We start from the raw sequence: 20,301 nt of genomic DNA on the forward strand, positions 1-20,301 counted from the left end.
TTTACTCTAAATCTAATAATACACATTGAACTAAAATATGCGTTAGCTCATCTCAGGAACCTATTTTCTTATGTCATTGTTTTATTGTACCAAAACTCCTCATTTGAGTAACAGTACTGAAAGTAACAGGAGTGAGTTTTTAGTATAGAATTAGCAAATGCATAAAATATAACAACACGGCATTTATGTTAATAAATAGCATGTTGACACTAAGCAAATTAGTGATTCAAAAAAATATATATTTTAAAAGTGAACACAATATGAAATGTACTATATAAATAAATTTGCCTTGCCTATAGTTGGGATAAGGAGTAATACGATTATGTTAAAATATATAACATTTCTAAAGGATTTAGATAATTATATAGCATGGTAAAGTCCAATTTTAGGAAATAGGGACAGGCTACAAAAGCTATTTTTCCAGTGTTTATTTCCTGGAGAAGCAAATGGAACCAATTCTGTAGAATGACCCATATACATTTTTCTATCATAAATTATATTTAACGATTGGACAATTTATTATGATTCAATAATTTAAAGTCATAAAATGAAAATAGGAATTATTATTTTAAAGTCCCCCAAAACGTATATGGGTCATTCCACTGAGGTGGTACACAATTTGTGACATGTAAGAAAAATGTAAGAACTTGAATCATTTTGTTGAAAGTATGTTAGTAAAATTTCTTTGAAGTATACCAGTTACATTTAGAGGTTCATGGGAGAAAAACATATATAGTTTACTTAATATGACCATTATTTGACCAGTGGTCGCTTGTAACACTGACTCTAAATATGAACATGGAAAGCTGTTTATTGTATGAAAACCTTGGGAATTGTTCACACTATTACTACGGTTAGAGAAGGTTCACAGACCAATTTATGTCCAACTTGTTAATGCACCGCACAGTATCGAGTAAAAAATTTACTTAGGGCAAATATAGATGTGTGTAACATTGACAAGTACGGTACAGTAACAATCCACAGTGCACCACACAACATCGACATTTTTATCAACAAAGTGAATCATATGTTTTGATCAAACATAGTTAAAAACGTTTGACAGGAGGCCTTTATAATTGGAACCGAATCCAAGTTTAATAATAAGGATTAAAGTATGCGCGTAATCATGATCACATCCTCAACACTGCTGTGACTCGTCAAAATTACCAGCGAGTCAGCAGTGCAGTCAGGAGACACAGAAAACAGGCTGTGCGCTAGCGATAGAAAACGGTTCAAAATTCGCCAATCATTTCTCCTTCAACAAATCTAACAAGAAACCATCTAATTCTATATAAACTCGCTTTTCATCGTTGCTAGTAACTTGACCGTTTGAGATCGAAGCTTGTAACATTTTGACATAATTTTCTTGAAAACACTTACCAGATTCTACTGGCCCCTCCATTTCCTATCAATCTCAAATGCAGCCGTATGCTGGTCGTATGTAAGCCGAAAATGGTTCTGGGTGATCGATGCCGCAAAATAGTCGACCGTTTTTGTTATTTTGTCCAAGTCGCTCGAACGAAAATATGACCGACACTTAAAAATGAAAGTCAATATTGTCTCCTACTCCTTCTGAAGCAATTGATTGATCCTTCTATGATTGTTTTGGAAGATTATTGCAATTTATGTTCCAAATAGCCGTCGTAAAATGGTTTTTTGTTTACCGTTATGAAATTGAGTGGCCGCTTGCTCGTAACGCGTTTTGACCGACAAAGTTACGAGCATGATGCCTATTTGCCTCTTAAGAAATATCGCTGTGGAATGTCATTAACTTCTGTTGAGTGGGAGGCGCACTCTTTTAGCAGATATTGGCGAAATGGTTGCATGATTTTGCCGATATTTTTCACACTGTGCCTATTTCCGTTGATGACTGCTAAAATGTCGCGCTTCGGCGCTGGTCAAAAACCACAAAAATGCGTTTGACATGGTTTATTGCAAAATAATTGGAGGTGGAAAATTCTTGATACAATATTATTTTATATCTACATGTTGATACCTGATTACTGACGCTTCATTTCTGAAGTTCAATAATGATAATTGTCAAAGAAATACAATTATCATCTAGTGTTAGTGCCATGGCAATGGTTTGACACACCATCTTCAAGAATTAAGAATGTTCCAGAATGGGTAAAGTTGAAAAGAACTGCAGCAGAGCTGATCAATATCCTTCTCCACACCATTGTATTAACTACAAAGTCATTAACAATGGTGTTAAAGCCTGCCTCCTAATCAGATGTAGTGGTAAGGCACTAATAGAATTTGTAAACGATGAGCAAAGAAGTTATCATTAGTAGTAGGAAAATCAGCAGTTAATTGCCTGCATGTGATTACTGTTGTAATGTTCCCCTCTTGCACCATTTAGTATCGCAGTCGCTTAGAGAAACATCATTACGAGAAGCATGAGCACAACGGAGAAAGTTTGAATGTCTTTTTTTTTTTTTTTAATTGCTTTAACAACTTAAACAGCTATTCAGGCAAAAAAGAGGGGTATCCACATTATATAACAGTTGTTTCCTTACACAATAGATTCAAACCATTTATTATGTAAAAATACATTTATAAACATTTTAAATGATGATTAGTAAAAATGTTGATCCATTTAAACCAAAACGTCACTTTCCCTGCAAAGCGACCAGATTTAGAAAGTCAAAGCAACCTCTCAACATGTCCAAAAAAGGAATTGTTGCACTAATTAAATTGTAGTCGTCAAAGTTAAAAAGCTTTCTTTGCGTTCATAAATATAATTATGATCTACAGTATGTGCCCTTAAGTTTAATGGCCAGCTTGTGTTCGTTGCTACTGAAATGCAATCATGGTGAGTGATGCGCATTACATAATCTTACACCGTGAAACTATTTTTTTCTGCTTCCTTTGTTCCTGGTGACAGTGTCATCACCAGTACTTCTATTGTATTCCTCATGACTACACTCAAAATAAGTGCTAAAATATGATTTGTTTTATCGATGTGCCATTCATTTTAATTTTCTGATTTAATTAGCATACTGTTGTTCTCTATTTATGCTATAGAATTTACTACTTGATCGATTTTTAACTTCTACTGCTAGATTGACGAAAAGAAAAAAAGACTAAAATTGTGAAAACCTTTTATACTTGGCTGTACTGTTTGCTTTTGCTACGTATTAGCTGAGGGTGTGTGTTTGTCCCCTTCTAACCCAGCCATGTATGGGTGCCAGTAATTGGAGGATTGATGGATAGCTGATGAGGGTGGAAAACAGCGAGCGAATGAAAAAGCAACAAGGCTTTCTAATCGCTATCTGATCACAGGAACAGCATGGCAAGAACTTTCTTTTGTCAGCACTCTGGGGTACCACTGCTGCTCATTTCTAGATATATGAATACTCATATTGTCCAGACTGAATTCATTTACACTTTTCAAAGACATTCAGTAAGTAATGACATCATAGACACACTCCTGACATCCTTATGCTGCAATACATAGACACCTTTTGTTAGCATTCTTACACCTAGGTATGACATCTACAACACCCTTTATTAAATCCTATAGCTAGAGCTATAACAGTTTCCAATCTTCTGAAATGTGTCTGTGGAGTTTTTTCAACCTCATTCTTTCCATTTGTGAGCTCAGGTCACCATGGACACGTTCAGACAGACTGATAGACAGAAGTCTATGCTTGTTGAGTCACCTTTAACTATTTCTTTGTTTATTTTGTGGATGTACATTTTTTTTTTTTAAGTGTCTGTAAGAAACCTCTGAAGAGGTGTGCCGTTATGTGTGTCAATATAGGACATGTCCCCAAATGCTAAGGTTTTTATTCTAAGAGGAGCAAATCTTTCCAAAATATCTCTCTCTCTCCCTCTCGCTCACTCTCTCGCTAACTCTAAAAATAACCCTCGTCTGTAAACATATTTCCGATCTTCATATATTCCCCATTGAAAACAGTGTATCATTGTGGCATTTAGAGTGGCCCTGTGTTGTGTGACTGACAAACGGAGTGATCAGTGAAACAGCAGAAATGAAGTGTGGCTTGGATGCGTACTTGGTCTCATCAACTCCAGGCACAACTGCGCTCTTCTTGCATAATGCTACAGTAAAGCAACTCTTTCTACCCCACGGCTGCAGTTGCTAGGGTTACCAACAGGTCTTCCATTGCAGCAAGGAGGATAAATGAGCTCAGGCTCCCATCAACCCCAGGGTCATGCTTATTTTCCCTCCTATTTTCCCCTAACACACATTAAATTCATAGAAAATAAATGCACATTCTCCATCAAGCTTTCTTCAAGACAGAGGGTGGCTAGTCCTTTTCCAGCTTGTCAAACGGCATTGACAAAGCAGAATACGAAGTTATCAGCCGGAGGCTCTGAGGGTGGTGACAATCCATCATTATAATGATCATCTGCTCCGAAATCTCATACATCATACTCCCTCACTCATTAAATGCACTGTAGTCGCTCCTTTAGTCCCTCATTCTATTCCTGTCCATCTGTTTGAGGACAGCCATGCAGTGTAACGTTCATGATGTGATGCATGTGTGACCATTTGTCTGTAATGTGTCATTCGACTTGATGCCCTGACAGAAGGACTGCAGTTTAAAAGTACAAATACAAGCCAACAGGATGTCATCCATCAGGGGTCACCAACATAGTGCCCGCGGGCACTGGGTTGCCCCCGAGGACCATATAAGTAACCTGGAAGCCTGATCTAAAAATAGCTCAATGGTGATGGGACATTGTGATTTCCTAGGACGGTTGTAAAAGTGATCATTTGAAAATGTAAACACTTGCAGAGAGTAATAGTACTAGTCTCGCATGTTGATGATTATCAGTTTCCTACCTTTGTTTAATATACATTGATAATTATTGTGAGGACTTATTTACATAATTAGTGTTTTCACATAAATGAATACCATGAATTATTAGTTAAAACACTGTACAATTAAAGGTAGTCTGAGCAAATATGTTATTTCAGAATTGTGTATCAAACTGGTAGCCATGCCTATTAATCAGTAAGTAGCTCTCAGTTTCAAAAATGGTTGGTAACCCTGGTCATACATCATACCATACCGACGATATTTTTTTTTCAAATTACAATCTAATCAAGTACGTGAAGTCTTATCGTCTTACTGAGTGTTTTTCTGGGCCTTTGTGTCTGCAGGACGATGGCGATGTGGAAGATGATATGACGATCAGAGAGGTAAGAATATGGGTGTTTTGCACCGAGTCTAAAGCCCCTCCTTATAAGACAGCATGTATTCTATTTTCCCTTGTATCTGTGCATCCAAGAAAACTCAATGCAGCTCTGCTTACCTTCTGACTTTATATAGTGTTTCACCCCTCCATAATGCAAATGAATGTTGCTTGAAAGACAGGTGTGGTGGTGGTTATTATGTACAGTATATTAGCCCCACTGTTACATAACATCTGGCTGACAGTATAGAATGGATCACTCACTCATAAATTTTCAGAAAAGTGCAGAAAACAAAATACAGTATTTACTTTGTAGTCCAGGCACTCCAGAGAAACAACTATTTGTATACAAAAGTAACATTCACATTGAAGTAAGTTAGAAAATTGCTACTTTGAAATACTGCTTCAAAGCATTTTACAGTGTGGAAAGCCAAATGAAACTCTACTTCTTTGTTCTTATTTATTATCCCTTTAAAGCTGTTCTTATTTACCTTGCTCTCCCCTCTCATCTGTGCATTTTGTAGATTGCAGAGTGGGAAGAGATGCAGCTTGATGAGCAGGTCAACTTTAACAATTGCAAGATCGACCCCGCCCCATTCCAACTCGTGGAGCGCACGTCATTGCATAAGGTCTGACTATAAATACAACTGTTCCACTCTCAGTTCTTATAGCAGCATTCATGTAGTACAAACACCAATTCCAATGCAGCTGGGGCATTGTGCAAAAGGTAAATAAAAAAACTGAATACGATGATTTGCAAATCCGTTTCAACCTATATTCAATTGAATACACTACAAAGACAATGTATTTGTTATGTAAGGGTTTTTGTTTTGTTTTTCATGTTGCAAATATTCACTAATTTTGAATTTGATGCCTGAAACATGTTCCAAAAAAGCTGGGACAGTTGCAACAAAATAATGGGAAAGTTGAGGAATGCTCAAAAAACACCTGATTGGAACATTTCACAGGTGAACAAGTTAACTGGAAACAGGTGAGTGTCATGATTGGTTATAAGAGGGGCATACCCGAAAGGCTCAGTTGTTCACAATCAAAGATGCGGCGAGGTTCACCACTTTGAAAACAACTTGCATGCAGCAAATAGTCCAGCAATGTAAGAGCAACGTTTATCAATGTACAAGTGGAAGGAATTGAGGTATTTGATTAACTCCGGTCCATAATATCATCAAAAGATTCAGAGAATCTGGAGAAATATCTGCACTTAAGCAACATTGAATGCCCTTGACCGTCTACCCCTCAGGTGTAACTATATTAAAGACCTGCATCATAGTGAAAAGGATATTGCCACATGGACTCAGGAACACTTAAGGAAAGCCATTGTAAGTTAATACAGTTCACTGTATTCTGTTTTTATTTACGTTTTACATAACATCCCAACTTCATTGGAATTGGGGTTCGTAAAAATGTATATCAAAATGGCAGCATACTTAAGAATGGTGTCACCTTCATTACCATGGCAACCCCTCATCACCCTACTTTGGTTTAGTGGTCTCAAACATTTATGGACTAGCCTGGCAATCCCTCAGGTTTGCGTTTTCTTTTCTAAACCAGTGTTATTTTTTTAAGTTGTGTGCAGCACTTCTCCAAACTTTTATTTGTTCTAAGGACCTTTAACATTTATTTAACAAATACAGTACAGTAAATACATTGGACCATCATATTTCAATTCCTTTCCCTTCAGCTTGACTTTAGTTAGATGTATGATGTAACATTTAGCTTGCATTGAATGTTTTCTTGCAACATGCTGTAAAGAACACTCAGTAGTGTGCCTACACACGCATGCGCACACCTACACACACACGCACTCACTCACACACACACGACTAAGTACTGTTTCGAAACATGCCACTGACATGTCCTCCTTTTTTTCACTCCTTCCTGATCTCGGGGTGGGGGGGGGGGAACCACTGGGGCGACCTCCTGGGGAGTAGTGGAGGTGTGATGGTGACTCGCCCATGTTCCGTGGGTGCTGGGGCGGCGCCGGCTGGCACCCGCCCGGGTCTCCCGCGCTGGCTGCTGGTGGGGGCGGTGGGGCCCCCCTGTCGCTTCTCGGGCCTGCTTCCTCCTCTTCTCTCCGTTCCTTGCGTCCTGTTGTGGTCGCCTCTTCCTCTTCCCGTGGGAGAGCCGGCCGGTCCCCTGCGGGCTGTGGGGCCTGCTGTGGGGTTCTTTTCCCTGCCTGGTTTGGGGGGGTCCACCTCCCACGCTCAGGGGCGGGTAGTGGTTGGGGGGGGGCGTAGTTGGTGCTGCGGGTCTGGGAGGGATGGCCCTCTTCGTTGGTGGTTGTCTGCCCTAATGGGTTGGTGGGTGGGGTGGGGACCCTGCCCCTCAATTGATTGGGTGGGGTCCTCAGCCGCCGCAGTGCGGCCACAGCAATTACAGGACACTTCTGTCAGTCTTTGTGCATGTATCCGCAGACACACACCACTAGGACTCTTTCACTGGGTGTGGGCTCACGCACTTACTGTGACAAATAATATGCAAATCGCTTGTTTATCCCCTCACTTATAGTCTCGTCCTGTGGACTTTTATAGTTCACATAATTAATGCCACCACACTTCAGTTGTACAGTCGGGTTCACGACCCTTGTCCTGCATGCTTCTCCTGTCCTTGTCCTGTTCAATCTTGTCCTTTCCGTCCCTCACAGGGTGTAGCACTACAGCCCCGTGCAACAATCATATTTAATGTTTCATTGTTGTAGATAATGTAATGTAATTTACTTCTCTCATCCTGTTTACAATTAGTGCTTTGTCTTTTGTCTTTGTTTCTCTCTCCCTTCTCGAAACTTTTGTTCTGTTTGACTGATCGTCTGATTCTCAATAAACCTAAATTATAACCCCCATTGCAGCAACATAAACATGGCAGACATGCTGTAAATGTGATTCAATAAGTGTTGACTGGAAGGATCTTCATAAAATCCAGGAATAAAACCTGTTAAGTGTAAAGACTGAATTATAGATGGGTTCTCTAATCATAATCAATACATGCTATCAAGTGTATATCAACATTCTTGTGAGAGCAGTTTTCATGCTGCTGATGCTGTTATTTGTTCATGTTGTTTGTCTCTTTCATAACCGTGTCCGTGAAACAAGATGTTCAATTAAGGATTTGGTGTCATTTCTAGAGCAATAATTAAATACTGTTGTCAGCTATGGCCTCCCTCCTATTCACCTGGATTTGATCAGTCACTCTTCTCTCAAGCCACATTTAGCAATTCATTAAATATGACGTGTATTGCAAAAAAACCAACACAAACAAAATCCACTCTATGATTTTTAGCTAGCAGTTGTGGGGCTTCTTTTTCTTTTTCTCAGTTTTTTACTTTTCTATGTGTCTCCTCAACCTGATTTTATGATAAGGATATGTGTAAAGAATATATCTTATTTGCTGCCTACCGTAGATGTGATGCTGAACAGATTAGAAACTTAGCTTCCTTCCATGGAAATTACTGTAAATTAGTTACGCTAATAATACAATAGCCTCTTGATACTCCGGCTTCCTCCCCACACCAAAAATACATTTACCGGGCGGCATGAGTTTAAGACAGAATTGCATTCCTCCGAATTTGTACGCATGAAACAGACTCTAGGCCCTAATAGAACGATAAAAGGAAGACCAGTACTGGTGAAGTACAGTAGTAACCGAGCGTGTCTTCTTGTGACACGTGACGGTTGTGACAGTTCATCGTGCGCTGTTTGCAATGTTGGGAAGATTACGTTGAAAATGTAGTTGATTACAATCACAAGTTACCCTGTTGAAAATGTAATGGTAGTGTCACTATTTCCATTACTTTCTCAAAGTAATATAACTAATTACATTTTATTAAATTTTGATGAGTTTTCTTAATTTTGAAAGACTGCATCACAAGGGGCGGCACGGTGGACAACTGGTTCAAAGTTCTGAGGTCCCCGGTTCAAGTCCGGCCTCCCCTGATGTGTGGAGTTTGCATGTTCTTCCTGTGTCTGCGTGGGTTTTCTCCAGGTACTCCGGTTTCCAAAAACGTCCATGGTAGCCCGTAGGTCAGGTCTCTCCATAGATGCTCAATTGGGTTTAAGTCAGGGCTCTGGCTGGGCCATTCAAGAAGAGTCACGGAGTTGTTCTGAAGCCACTCCTTCGTTATTTTAGCTGTGTGCTTAGGGTCATTGTCTTGTTGGAAGGTGAACCTTCGGCCCAGTCTGAGGTCCTGAGCACTCTGGTGAAGATTTTCATCCAGGATATCCCTGTACTTAGCCGCATTCATTTTTCCTTCGATTGCAACCAGTCTCCCTGTCCCTGCAGCTGAAAAACACCCCCACAGCATGATGCTGCCACCACCATGCTTCACTGCTGGGACTGTATTGGACGGATATGAGCACTGCCTGGTTTTCTCCACACATACCGCTTATAATTAAGGCCAAAAAGTTCTGTCTTGGTCTCATCAGCCCAGAGAATCTTATTTCTCACCATCTTGGAGTCCTTCAGGTGTTTTTTAGCAAACTCCATGCGGGCGTTCATGTGCCTTGCACTGAGGAGAGGCTTCCGACGGGCCACTCTGCCATAAAGCCCCGACTGGTGGAGGGCTGCAGTGATGGTTGACTTTCTAGAACTTTCTCCCATCTCCCGACTGCATCTCTGGAACTTAGCCACAGTGATCTTTGGGTTCTTCTTTACCTCTCTCACCAAGGCTCCTCTCCCCCAATTAGTTTGGGCAGATGGCCAGCTCTAAGAAGGGTTCTGGTCATCCCAAACGTCATTTAAGGATTATGGAGGCCACTGTGCTCGTAGGAACCTTAAGTGCAGCAGAAATGTTTTTGCAACTGTGGCCAGATCTGTGCCACAATTCTGTCCCTGAGCTCTTCAGGCAGTTCCTTTTACCTCATTATTCTCATTTGCTCTGACATGCACTGTGAGCTGTAAGGTCTTATAGAGACAGGTGTGTGGCTTTCTTAATCAAAGTCCAATCAGTATAATCAAACACAACTGGACTCAAATGAAGGTGTAGAACCATCTCAAGGAGGATCTGAAGAAATGGACAGTACCCGAGTTAAATATATGTGTCACAGCAAAGGGTCTGAATACTCATGTCATGAATTTGACAATAACTTTGCATATATGCTCAACTTGTGTGGAGAGTGGGAACATTGCTACGCATTTATTTGTGATAAAGGCCTGTTCTTCTTTTATGTGTTCAAAAGTGTAACTATGAGTCAAACCTTTTCAAAGTCTCAGACAAACTAATTAATATATTGCGCCACAAGGTGGAATATGTCATGTTTGAGACTACGGCAGAATGCCACATGAGTAGAGAGAGCCAATCACAAGCGTCAGCTTTTAGAAGGAGAAAGTGATGTGAAAAGAAATCTGCGTTCTTGTGGCTATTTTTCCAAAGTAACTAAATTTGTAATGGAAATTTCCAAAAGCAACTTTAAATTAGTTATTAGTAGTATAGTATCGTATATATATATATATATATATATATATATATATATATATATATATATATATATATATATATATATATATATATATATATATATATATATGTAGTATGTAGTAGTATCGTGGATCACAATTACATAAATTCTGTAATTAATTCTTGTTACATGTAACAAGTTACTCCCCAGCACTGGACGTTTGTAACTTTGAAAAGTCGTATGTCAGTTACATATCATACAAGTCATAATTTTGTATACAAACTTGACTGCCTTCGGTAGGTTTATTGAAGCCTGAAAATTAGCGGCTTTTTGATCAGTGTATAAATCTCTGAAGGCCAACACAACCAACACAAATGCAGCAACAGCCCTATTGCGCATCACTGTTGTTTTGGTTTCGAAATACTTGCCTAGGACTACACTGACCACTTAATGCATGAAGAATATTTCTACAGACAATCATTTTCATTGCTTACACAGAAATGACAACTGTGTAATTTTTTTTCAACCTTCCCATGTTGGCTTAAAAAAGAGGCCAAATCTTTTTTTGCATGGAGAAATTTTTTTAAAAATAATCCATTCTGACTCTGTTGTATACAGCATGTATTTTTGTCGTAGGCGTTACACCACACAAAGAACCAATTTACATTTACATCTGGATCTGGTCCCTAGGTGCCCCATGGTGGCCACACAGGCTTTCTCAGAGATGGGTGACATGCAGAAAACAAATTGTACATGTGACAATAAAAATGCCTTTCGAAAAAGCACCTTGACAGTTCTCAGGAATTACACATTAGCATTTCTCCAACAAGCAGCCCCAATTTCTGTATTTTCATTCCTTGCAGTATTATTGCGACCTTTCAACATGCAGTGCCTTTTGTTACAGACTGAGCTACTGCTGCCCCCAAACTACAAAATCCATGTGAATGATTTTCATTGATGAATGAAAGTACAGTATATCCTCTAATGGAACACCAGTTACATATGCTTGGCTCAGGCTTGAAAGCAACAACCACAGCCGCCATTTACTTAACAACACAGTGGGAACGAACTCAAGTATCCCCAAATGCCTCCTCCAGTTCAACAGAGAGTGCAATTAAGCACTAAAAAGATCTGGAACGAACAGCATCAGAACCAGCAACCTATCTGATCTGCCAGTAAAGTTTTTTTACCTTCTGCTCTCAATTGCTTTTAGCCGGATGCATGCAGGAACCTGCAGTGAGGAGACCATTAAATGCAACTTTAATGATCCATGTGGGAAAGCAAAATATTTGCTTCAGAATATGTAGCACTAATAAGTCGGAGAGTTTGGAAGTGAAAAACAGTGTTGTGTAAACAGTCTGTTGACTGCTCTGAAAACAATGACAGCATTTGTCATTGTTGTTCAATTGTTTAGCCTCCATTTTGCTGCAAATCATTTTTTTTTTTTTTTTTTTTTTTTTTGAGGGTGTTTCAAACATTGAAAATTAGATGTTGCTTTTCATCTTATCAGACGTTTGCTATAATGCAGATGTTTGGTAAGCATCATAAAGGCAAGGGAGAAGCTATTTGGCTGTTTATATTGCTCAGGTGCAGTCTTTCCCACATTAACAATGCTTGAATACTAATTTAGATTCACCCAAAAAAAATGTAACAAATTATTGGCGTGGATACAGTAGTTTTTTCTTTTTCTTTCTTTCTTTCTTTCTTTCTGTCAATATATATTCTTCTTTGAATTAATTATTTGATCTTCTTACTACCTTGCATGCCGATGATTTTAACAATAGCCTTTGCCTGAATTGTGGCTGCTCTTAGTATAAACATATCTTCCTTTTGGTAAAGAACTGTCTCGGTCTTTAAAGTGCCTCGTATACTGTAACTGCATGTAACAAGTGGCATGAAACACGATCAGTGTCCCTGTTTTCACACTGAAGTGATCCAATTTTGCTGAGCATTTATTTGAATGGCTCCATCATGGATGCAAATGTTTTTGTTTTTAAGATAGGACTGTTTACTCGTGAGTTTCTTTAACTAAAAATTGACAAGCAAAGGACAAACAGGTGGCTCATCTGGCATGTATCCTGAAGTGTTTTCAGTCTCCTCTGCAGCTCTTTGCGAACAAGAATCATTTCAGACACTGCTGTCATCTGTGCGTTATAAATTGTTTTAAAAAGCAAAAAAATTGCTGATTTTGTCTAAGCAGGCGTGCTGTGTCTATTTGGTGCATTTCTCATCTCTGGTGCTGTTGTCCTTTCAGACCCACACCATCTTTTCCCTGCTGGGCCTCGACCACGCCTATGTCACGAGTATTGGGCGTCTCATTGGGGTCGTTTCCCTGAAAGAGGTAAGAACATTGTTGCTTTTTAGAGACTTGCACGTCAGTTATTTCATCAAATTTCAACTTCCTATGTGCTAAAAGTTGGGACTGCCATCACTTACCAGGAGAATGTGCACGGGCTTCATAATTGCAAAATTACAGGCACGCACGCACACACTTCAGTCAAAATGATGGACTCCTCCCTTATGTAAAGTGACAAACAGAAGGCTGCTTGATACTGCCATCTCTTTTAGATGTCCATTTTCTGTCAGTCGACACACCCTTCCTCTCTATCTGCCCCACCAACAAATCCCACCCCCTCGCCCCCTCGATTCCCACTCTTTGTGAAGTGGCCAGAAAGTGGCAAGAGGATTGTTCCTAAGTGCAGCACAATTTTCCCCCAACATTTAGGTGTTTTTGTTCTCCATTGCACCAGCAGACAATAGCCCATGCAAAGCAGATAAAGCCCAGGCTCTCCCTGCCTGGCTCACTGGTCTATATGGATGTGGAGCCATGGTTTTGTTCATGTGCTCATAACTGTGGTCAGAATTGAATTGGGACATGCTGATTGGTTGTTATCTGTAAAATGCAAGACCGCCAGTAGTGTATATTGGGGATCCATAATTTGTAGTAGATCACTTTTAGCAAAACAAACAAGTTCCAAGTGCTTCACAGACATTCAAGACAATGCATTGAGTGTCTAACAAATGTATTAAGCTGTTATTTCCTCCATTGTATGCACAGTGTGAAATATAATACAACAAGGGAAATTGAAAATGTCCCAGGAAATTAACAAAGGGAAGTGCTTCACAAGCCAATAAGTGCAATTTAAAAATTGCACTTATTATTATAAAAAATATTGGGGGGGGGGGTGATTTTAGAAACTTTCGAAAGATGAGAGAAGCATATTGCGAGGACCATGTGGAAAGAGTTGCAGAGAACTAAATATGAGATGAATAAAGTGTGGATGACTATTACTGCGCGATTATGAATTGAGGAAAGCAGGAGTGGATTAAATATTTATTTAGTTGGCTCATCAGATATGTAAGCCTTTGCGTATGCAACCTGAAGTCAGTTGAGTGGAGGGAATAGGGAATGGTAGAAGCAGCTGGTCCCAGAGACAGAATTATAAGGTTGAAGCAGGAAAAAACAAGTCTCTCAAAGGCAAAAGTCACATGAAGGTAAACAACAACGTAATCAGACAAATCAAGAACATGACATTGCACTTCTTTTCTCACTCCCCTCTACAAACTTTGTTCTGTTCGACTGATCGACTCTGATTCTCAATAAATATCCATTCTAATACTAAGAAACCATAGCGGCAGCATAAAAACTCCACTGTGACACAGTAAAACTGTTCCGGCATAAAAGGGATACAGAGCCTCCATTCTGCTTGACCTCACAGCTGAACAGGACCAAAGAATAATAATAATAATAATAATAATGTGAATTTAAGAAATACAAACTGTTGATTATATTTTAAAAAACGAAACCAATTATTATACGTTATTAAGTGACAGGTCTTATTTTCTGTTTTGTATTCAGAATTGCTCTTTAACAAAAGCAAAAATATAGTTCATCCAAATACTCTATTGTTCGATAACATTTTCAGTAGCATACAATATTTGTGAGCTGCAGCCCTACATTCACCTCACCCATTATATTGTCACCTTTCTATTGTTTATTACAACCCTCAAAATTAGGAAGTTCCTTCTCAAATGAAGGAATGATTAGCAAAACTCCTCCTCGAAAAAAAACTTTTTTTTCGAGCTTTGTTGGTCACTCACTTTGTTGGTCACTCACAATACAAAGCGTAAAAATATTAACGATCATAACTCGTTGGGGCAGTTAACCTGTACATGCAAATGCTAATATAGCATCATCTCTTTCACTTGTTTTATTTTTGGTAGGCATTTTTGAGACTGAACCGTAACTATGTTCTTTGATAGCATTTGGGACACAATGTGTTTGACAATCTTCCATCTGCTAAGCGTTAGCAGTGCAGATGTTTCTTCTTCTGTTTTTTCCATCTTCTTTATTTCTGTCATATATCTTCAGCAGACAGCATCAAAAGTCAAAGTCATCCTGACGTTATTTTCCTTATTTTGTAGCACAAGCTGCACTCTAATCCTGATCCCCCTATTAGCTCTTTGAGGGGAGACATTCCAGTGTATAATAGGACCTTTCAATCAGACTATCGACTAGCACATGATCCTGAAGCCAAAACTATGTGCAATACATATATTATTATATATATAATAATGTCCAAAATAAAATTGGTAAGAACCCTTTGAGCTCTCAGCTCGCCATTTGTGACCACCTTGCTTCCTTTTTTGAACCATCTTAGGTGTGTTTCTGCAAATGTAATGAAACTTCGCAAAGGTGTGAATTTTTGTCTGATTTGATCATTCCCAACTTCAGCCCTTTAAATATATTAGTAGTATTCTATTAACATCAAGCTGTACCCTTTCACTCTTGTGGCCTCTTCGGGTTAATTGAAACTGATAAACTAAATGTTTTGTAAAATGTGTGTAATTTTAGGCACAACACTTGAATTTCTTTTTCTACCGCATTACTATTACTTTTTGGACAAGGGAAAATTGCTTTAATGTAATAGTCTTAGTTTTTGAAAGCGACGTTTAATGGCTTACGGCAGTGATTTTCAAAGTGTGATACTAGTGGTACTGAGGCTCCCTCTGGTGGTACATGATATAATCACTCCCAATACAGTTCAGTTGTGTTTAACTTTTTAGCACAATACATTTGCATTTAATCTTTAATGAACTGTTTGTTTTTCAACTTTTATCTCGGTACAATTTTCAATTAACTTGTATGTACATTTGAATCGAATCATTATTTTAGTACTTTTAATTCTCCCATATTTAAGCCCACTGTTGTTCAAATTGTGCATAATGTTACAGTGCCTTATAATATGAAAGGTACTTTTTATGAAAAGTGTTTCTGATGAACACTTGGGCATAGCAAAGTATTTTTTTTTTTTAAGTACTACTTAAGGCACACCAGTGGAACAACTCTTTTTATTTTCGGAAGTGGAGATACCCTCTGTTGACCATGCAAAAGAATTACCGGTACATTTTAATTTAAGAAGTGGAAGTGCGGGCGGCACAATGAGTGACTGGTTAGCACATCTGCCTCACAGTTCTGAGGACCTGGGTTCAAATCCAGCCTCGCCTGTGTGGAGTTTGCATGTTCTCCCCGTGCCTGCGTGGGTTTTCTCCGGGTGCTCCAGTTTCCTCCCACATTCCAAAAACATGGATGGTAGGTTAATTGAAGACTAAATTGAATGTGAATTTATGAATGCGAGTGCGAATGGTTGTTTGTATATATGTGCCATCCGATTGGCTGGCGACCAGTTCAAGGTGTACCCCTACCTCACCAGAGTAGGCTGGGATAGGCTCCAGCACGCCCGTGACCCTAAGGGGTGTGGAAAATGGATGAATGAATGAAAGTGGAAGTGCTCTCTGCTGGCTTTAGAGAGACTGTACTATTAGTAACATAAGAACAAATGTTGTACTAAGAATATATAAAAGGATATATTTTTAATTCAGCTTTTTAACAACATGTACATTATGCAAACAACATGGATTTTGAAGGGTTAAAAAATGAATGAATGTTATATACTAATGACCAGAACTGATGTTAGTTAAAAACTTGATGCTGTAAAACAAGCAATAAAAAAGATGGCCATGAGTAAACTGAAAGGGTAGTAAAATCAAACAAGGCCTGAGGGTTAAATTTGTGATCAACATCAGATCTCGGACGTCTTAGCAAGTATCCAAAAGAACTTGACTCGACTTCTGTCTGTTTTGTGTGCGTCCAGCTTCGCAAAGCAATCGAGGGCTCTGTGACGGTGAAAGGCGTGAAGGTGCGTCCACCTCTGGCTAGCTTCCGGGACAGCGGCACCAGCAGCAGCGAGAATGAGGCCACGGAGCTCCACAAGCTGTGGGATCGCCAAAAGAGCACGTCGCTGCCCGCCGAACACACCCCAACGGAGTCCGACGAAAAGCCCCAGTGATGCCTGAAATAGGTGGAGGAAGCGTCAAAGGGGGACTTGCTGAGGGCCGTAATTCCCAAATTCCTTTGGGCTTCGGATCAATACTTAATAGTGGAAAGAGTTCTGCTGCTCCGCCTATCTTTTCTTCTTTCATCCTCCTGCACTGTTGCCATAATTTCTCCAGGAAACTTGCAAGCTCCATTCCAGACACTCCACAGGGGAGCAGAATACATCACAACTTGTGCCCTGCTCAGTACCAGCCACTCGTGGTCAAGTCTTTTAAAAAAAAAAAAAAAAAAAAAAAAAAAAAAAAAAGGGATGTTCTCATGCAAACGTTGTTTGGTTCATGTATCTCGTATTGTCCTGATAATAGTGACCCTGACTTCCATTTGGTCTTTCACTATGGGTACTGTAAGTATGAAAGCTTGGCTGATACTGTATGCATGTTTGCTTAGGGAGGCAGAGATACTGTATTTTTTTTTCCTATTGTCTCGCACTACTTTATCTTAATGGCAGTAGTTTTCACACTGGAAAGGTGAATCGTTGGCGTTCTCACCACTACAAGATTATGACTGACGCAGGCAGTCATGCCCAAGTTGAATAATGTACACGCCTTTCCTGTGAGTCGCCACGGACATATGGTACACACAAACATGACTGCAGTAATGCTCTAAAGGATTTCTGCTCATCGAAATTATAGCTCTTACCGATCAGCGAAGGTTGAGAGGACGGTAATGGAAGGAAGTGAGCAAGGGAGGGAGAGAACGAGTAACAGGAAACAAATGGACGGCAGTAAGATTGAACCTATTGTTACCCAACCAGCTGCTCTCGGCCTCCTTATCAATCAGTCTTTGATCACGATATTAGCTAATGTCCGTTACTATTCGAGACCCCCCCCCCCTTCCCCAAGCTACAGTATATAATACGTGAACCAACTCACTGAATGCAATCAAAGTTGAAACACTCAATGAAATCAAGAGAAAGATTTTGATTTTGTAAGTTCATCTTTAAAAAAAAAAAAAAAAAAAATCACCTTTCATTGTCACTGAATTACTGGTCCAGCTATCAGCACCAAAGTTGACAGGTGAAATTTGACCATCGTTGTTTTAATGGCAGCATGATTTCTGACACGAAGGACTATAAGTAATGTGCATTTAAGAATTAATGTGAGCTAAATGGGAAGAAAATACTGATTTGTCTTCCCTCTCCTCTATGGGAATGACGTCCACTACGACCCACAAAAATGTTAACTGTGCTTTGGGTGTTAACAAGTCACGCTCATACCTACATAGTTGCCATTACAACTGGTTGTATTCATGGTGGCCACTAAAGGCAAAACACCATCAGCGTGGATTTGTATGAGATAAAATGTACATATTTGATTGGCGTACTCCATCCATCCAATCAACTTCATTTCGAGTCAGATTTTTCTTTTTTTTTTTCTTTTTTTTAAAGGAGGTGGGTGTTTGTGGTTAATAACATTTTGATATCGCAATTTTACTGTAATATAAAATCATAATTTTTCTTAACCAATCCTTAATATTTGACTATTCTCTACGTGATTTGGGGACTTTTATATTAAATTGTAGATAATTATTTTAATATTCTGTTGTCTTTTGATGTACTGTCTGAAACATTTCAAGTTTTTCTGCACAAAAATACCTGTGGTTGTCGAACAAATGGGGCCATTGTTTAATATTCATCATGCCAAGAGAAGCTGTTGTCAAAGGGACCAGCATGGCGTGTGGTTGTGTGTCTCTGTGTGCGCGTGTGTGTGCACGTATGCGTGTGCGTCTGTGAGTGGGTTTGGATGTTGGCGCTCTTCACCTCATAGTAGTTAACTGTGGATGTGGTCGAGGAGTTATACACATGTAGATGAGGTACTTCACAGGTGGGGAGACTTCTCCAAAGGTTGTGAAAATAGCCATAGCAGCCAGTGTCTTACATGCAGGCTTTCTTTGAGTTTTTTTTTTTGTGCCATTCATTGCGTCAAACACTGCAAAAATGCAAATCTTTCCGAGTGAATTGATCTTATATCAAGTGAAAGCATCTTGCTTTACTTATTTTAGGACATACATTTTCAGTAAGACAAAAAATACCTGTTGAAAGATATAAGATCTTAAGTCAACTTATACGATTTACATTGGCAGATTTTTTTCTGACTTATTTTAGGGACAAAATGGTTCATTTTAAATGAAAAAACCTGCCAATGAAAAAATATAAACTGACCTGAAAATATTCTTAAAATAAGATCTTGTATCTTAGAACAAATGTTTTTGTCCAGTTGAAATATTTCAAAAAAGGAAAACCTGTCTTAAAATAAGTATGGTGAGATGTTTTCACTAGAAATAAGATAAATTCACTCAGTAAAATTTGCATTTTTGCAGTGCGCTGTGCTTTGTCAGCCTTATCCTCATGAACATTCAACAACTTTTCATTTAATCGGTGACCACACAGACGATGGTAGATGTGTATTTATTAGTCTGGAGTAATCATAGTCAGTCTGGATTGTTTTTGTTATTGTTTCCGTTTCTTATGGATGATCTACATGTAGATAATCAAATTGTGCAATAACTGTTGTTCATCTCATGTAACCCTGTTTTGATCAATGACATGAATGCCAAGATAACCTTATTTTTATAAAGAAAACTTTTGAAGTGTAAAAAAAAAATAATTAATGTATATTGGAAGTGAGCAGCACGCGAGCTTGTGACAAAGTTTGACAATTGGAAGGAGAGGGTTTCCCCCAAACTTTAATAATAGTAGTAACAATATCACTAAAATCAACATATATATGAGAATTGTTTTTAACTTTCAAGTACATTGCATGTACAAATACACCATATGGACAAAATATGTTGATGCCTTCATCTCTTCGCAGCTCTACCACCCTCCACTCCACTGGGAATGCTTTGGACAAGTTTTTGGAGTGTATCTGTGATAGTTGATGAAGCGATCTTTCCCAAGATTTGTGTCCGTTATAGTAGTGTATTAACACGTCTTTGGGGAAACATTCCCTGTCTGGTTTTATATTTTAGGACCTTTGGTGACACATGCCGCATGGAAAGTAGTTGACACGCTCACACAATGATGCAGTGTTTTATCATGGTCCAGTCAAATTCCCCCTTAAGTCAGCTAAACTTTGATTTAAAACTACACAGCAGTTTTTTTAGGGCAATCTTGCAGAGGTATTTTTCACAATGAAAAATACCCCCCCAAAACAAAAAGTGTTTTGTATTAGAGGGATGAATAAATGACATTTTAACACGTAATCATTGTGTCCCAATGCCTTTTTTTATAAGATTCATTCCACTAGCTACCAATAAGGCACACTGCTTACTGGTTTCATCACAGCTCCTTCTACTCGATCTGCTGCATCACTGTCCCCAATGCAAGCA

General features: G+C 39.0%; 1 protein-coding gene across 2 annotated transcripts in view; it reads left to right on the forward strand.

The window, feature by feature from the left end:
* The window catches only part of clcn2c (chloride channel 2c), a 138,608-nt gene extending 118,433 nt beyond the window's left edge, over positions 1–20,175 (forward strand). For both annotated transcript variants that reach the window (XM_061681625.1, XM_061681624.1), the window contains 4 exons: positions 5,135–5,173; positions 5,691–5,795; positions 12,829–12,915; positions 16,730–20,175. In XM_061681625.1, the coding sequence (XP_061537609.1) occupies positions 5,135–5,173; positions 5,691–5,795; positions 12,829–12,915; positions 16,730–16,924 (426 nt within the window). In that variant the 3' untranslated portion in view covers positions 16,925–20,175. The remainder of the gene's footprint in view (positions 1–5,134; positions 5,174–5,690; positions 5,796–12,828; positions 12,916–16,729) is intronic.
* Positions 20,176–20,301: the final 126 nt, after the last annotated feature.

Source organism: Phycodurus eques, chromosome 7 (assembly GCF_024500275.1).
Source record: "Phycodurus eques isolate BA_2022a chromosome 7, UOR_Pequ_1.1, whole genome shotgun sequence".
Classification (NCBI taxonomy): Eukaryota; Metazoa; Chordata; class Actinopteri; order Syngnathiformes; family Syngnathidae; genus Phycodurus; species Phycodurus eques.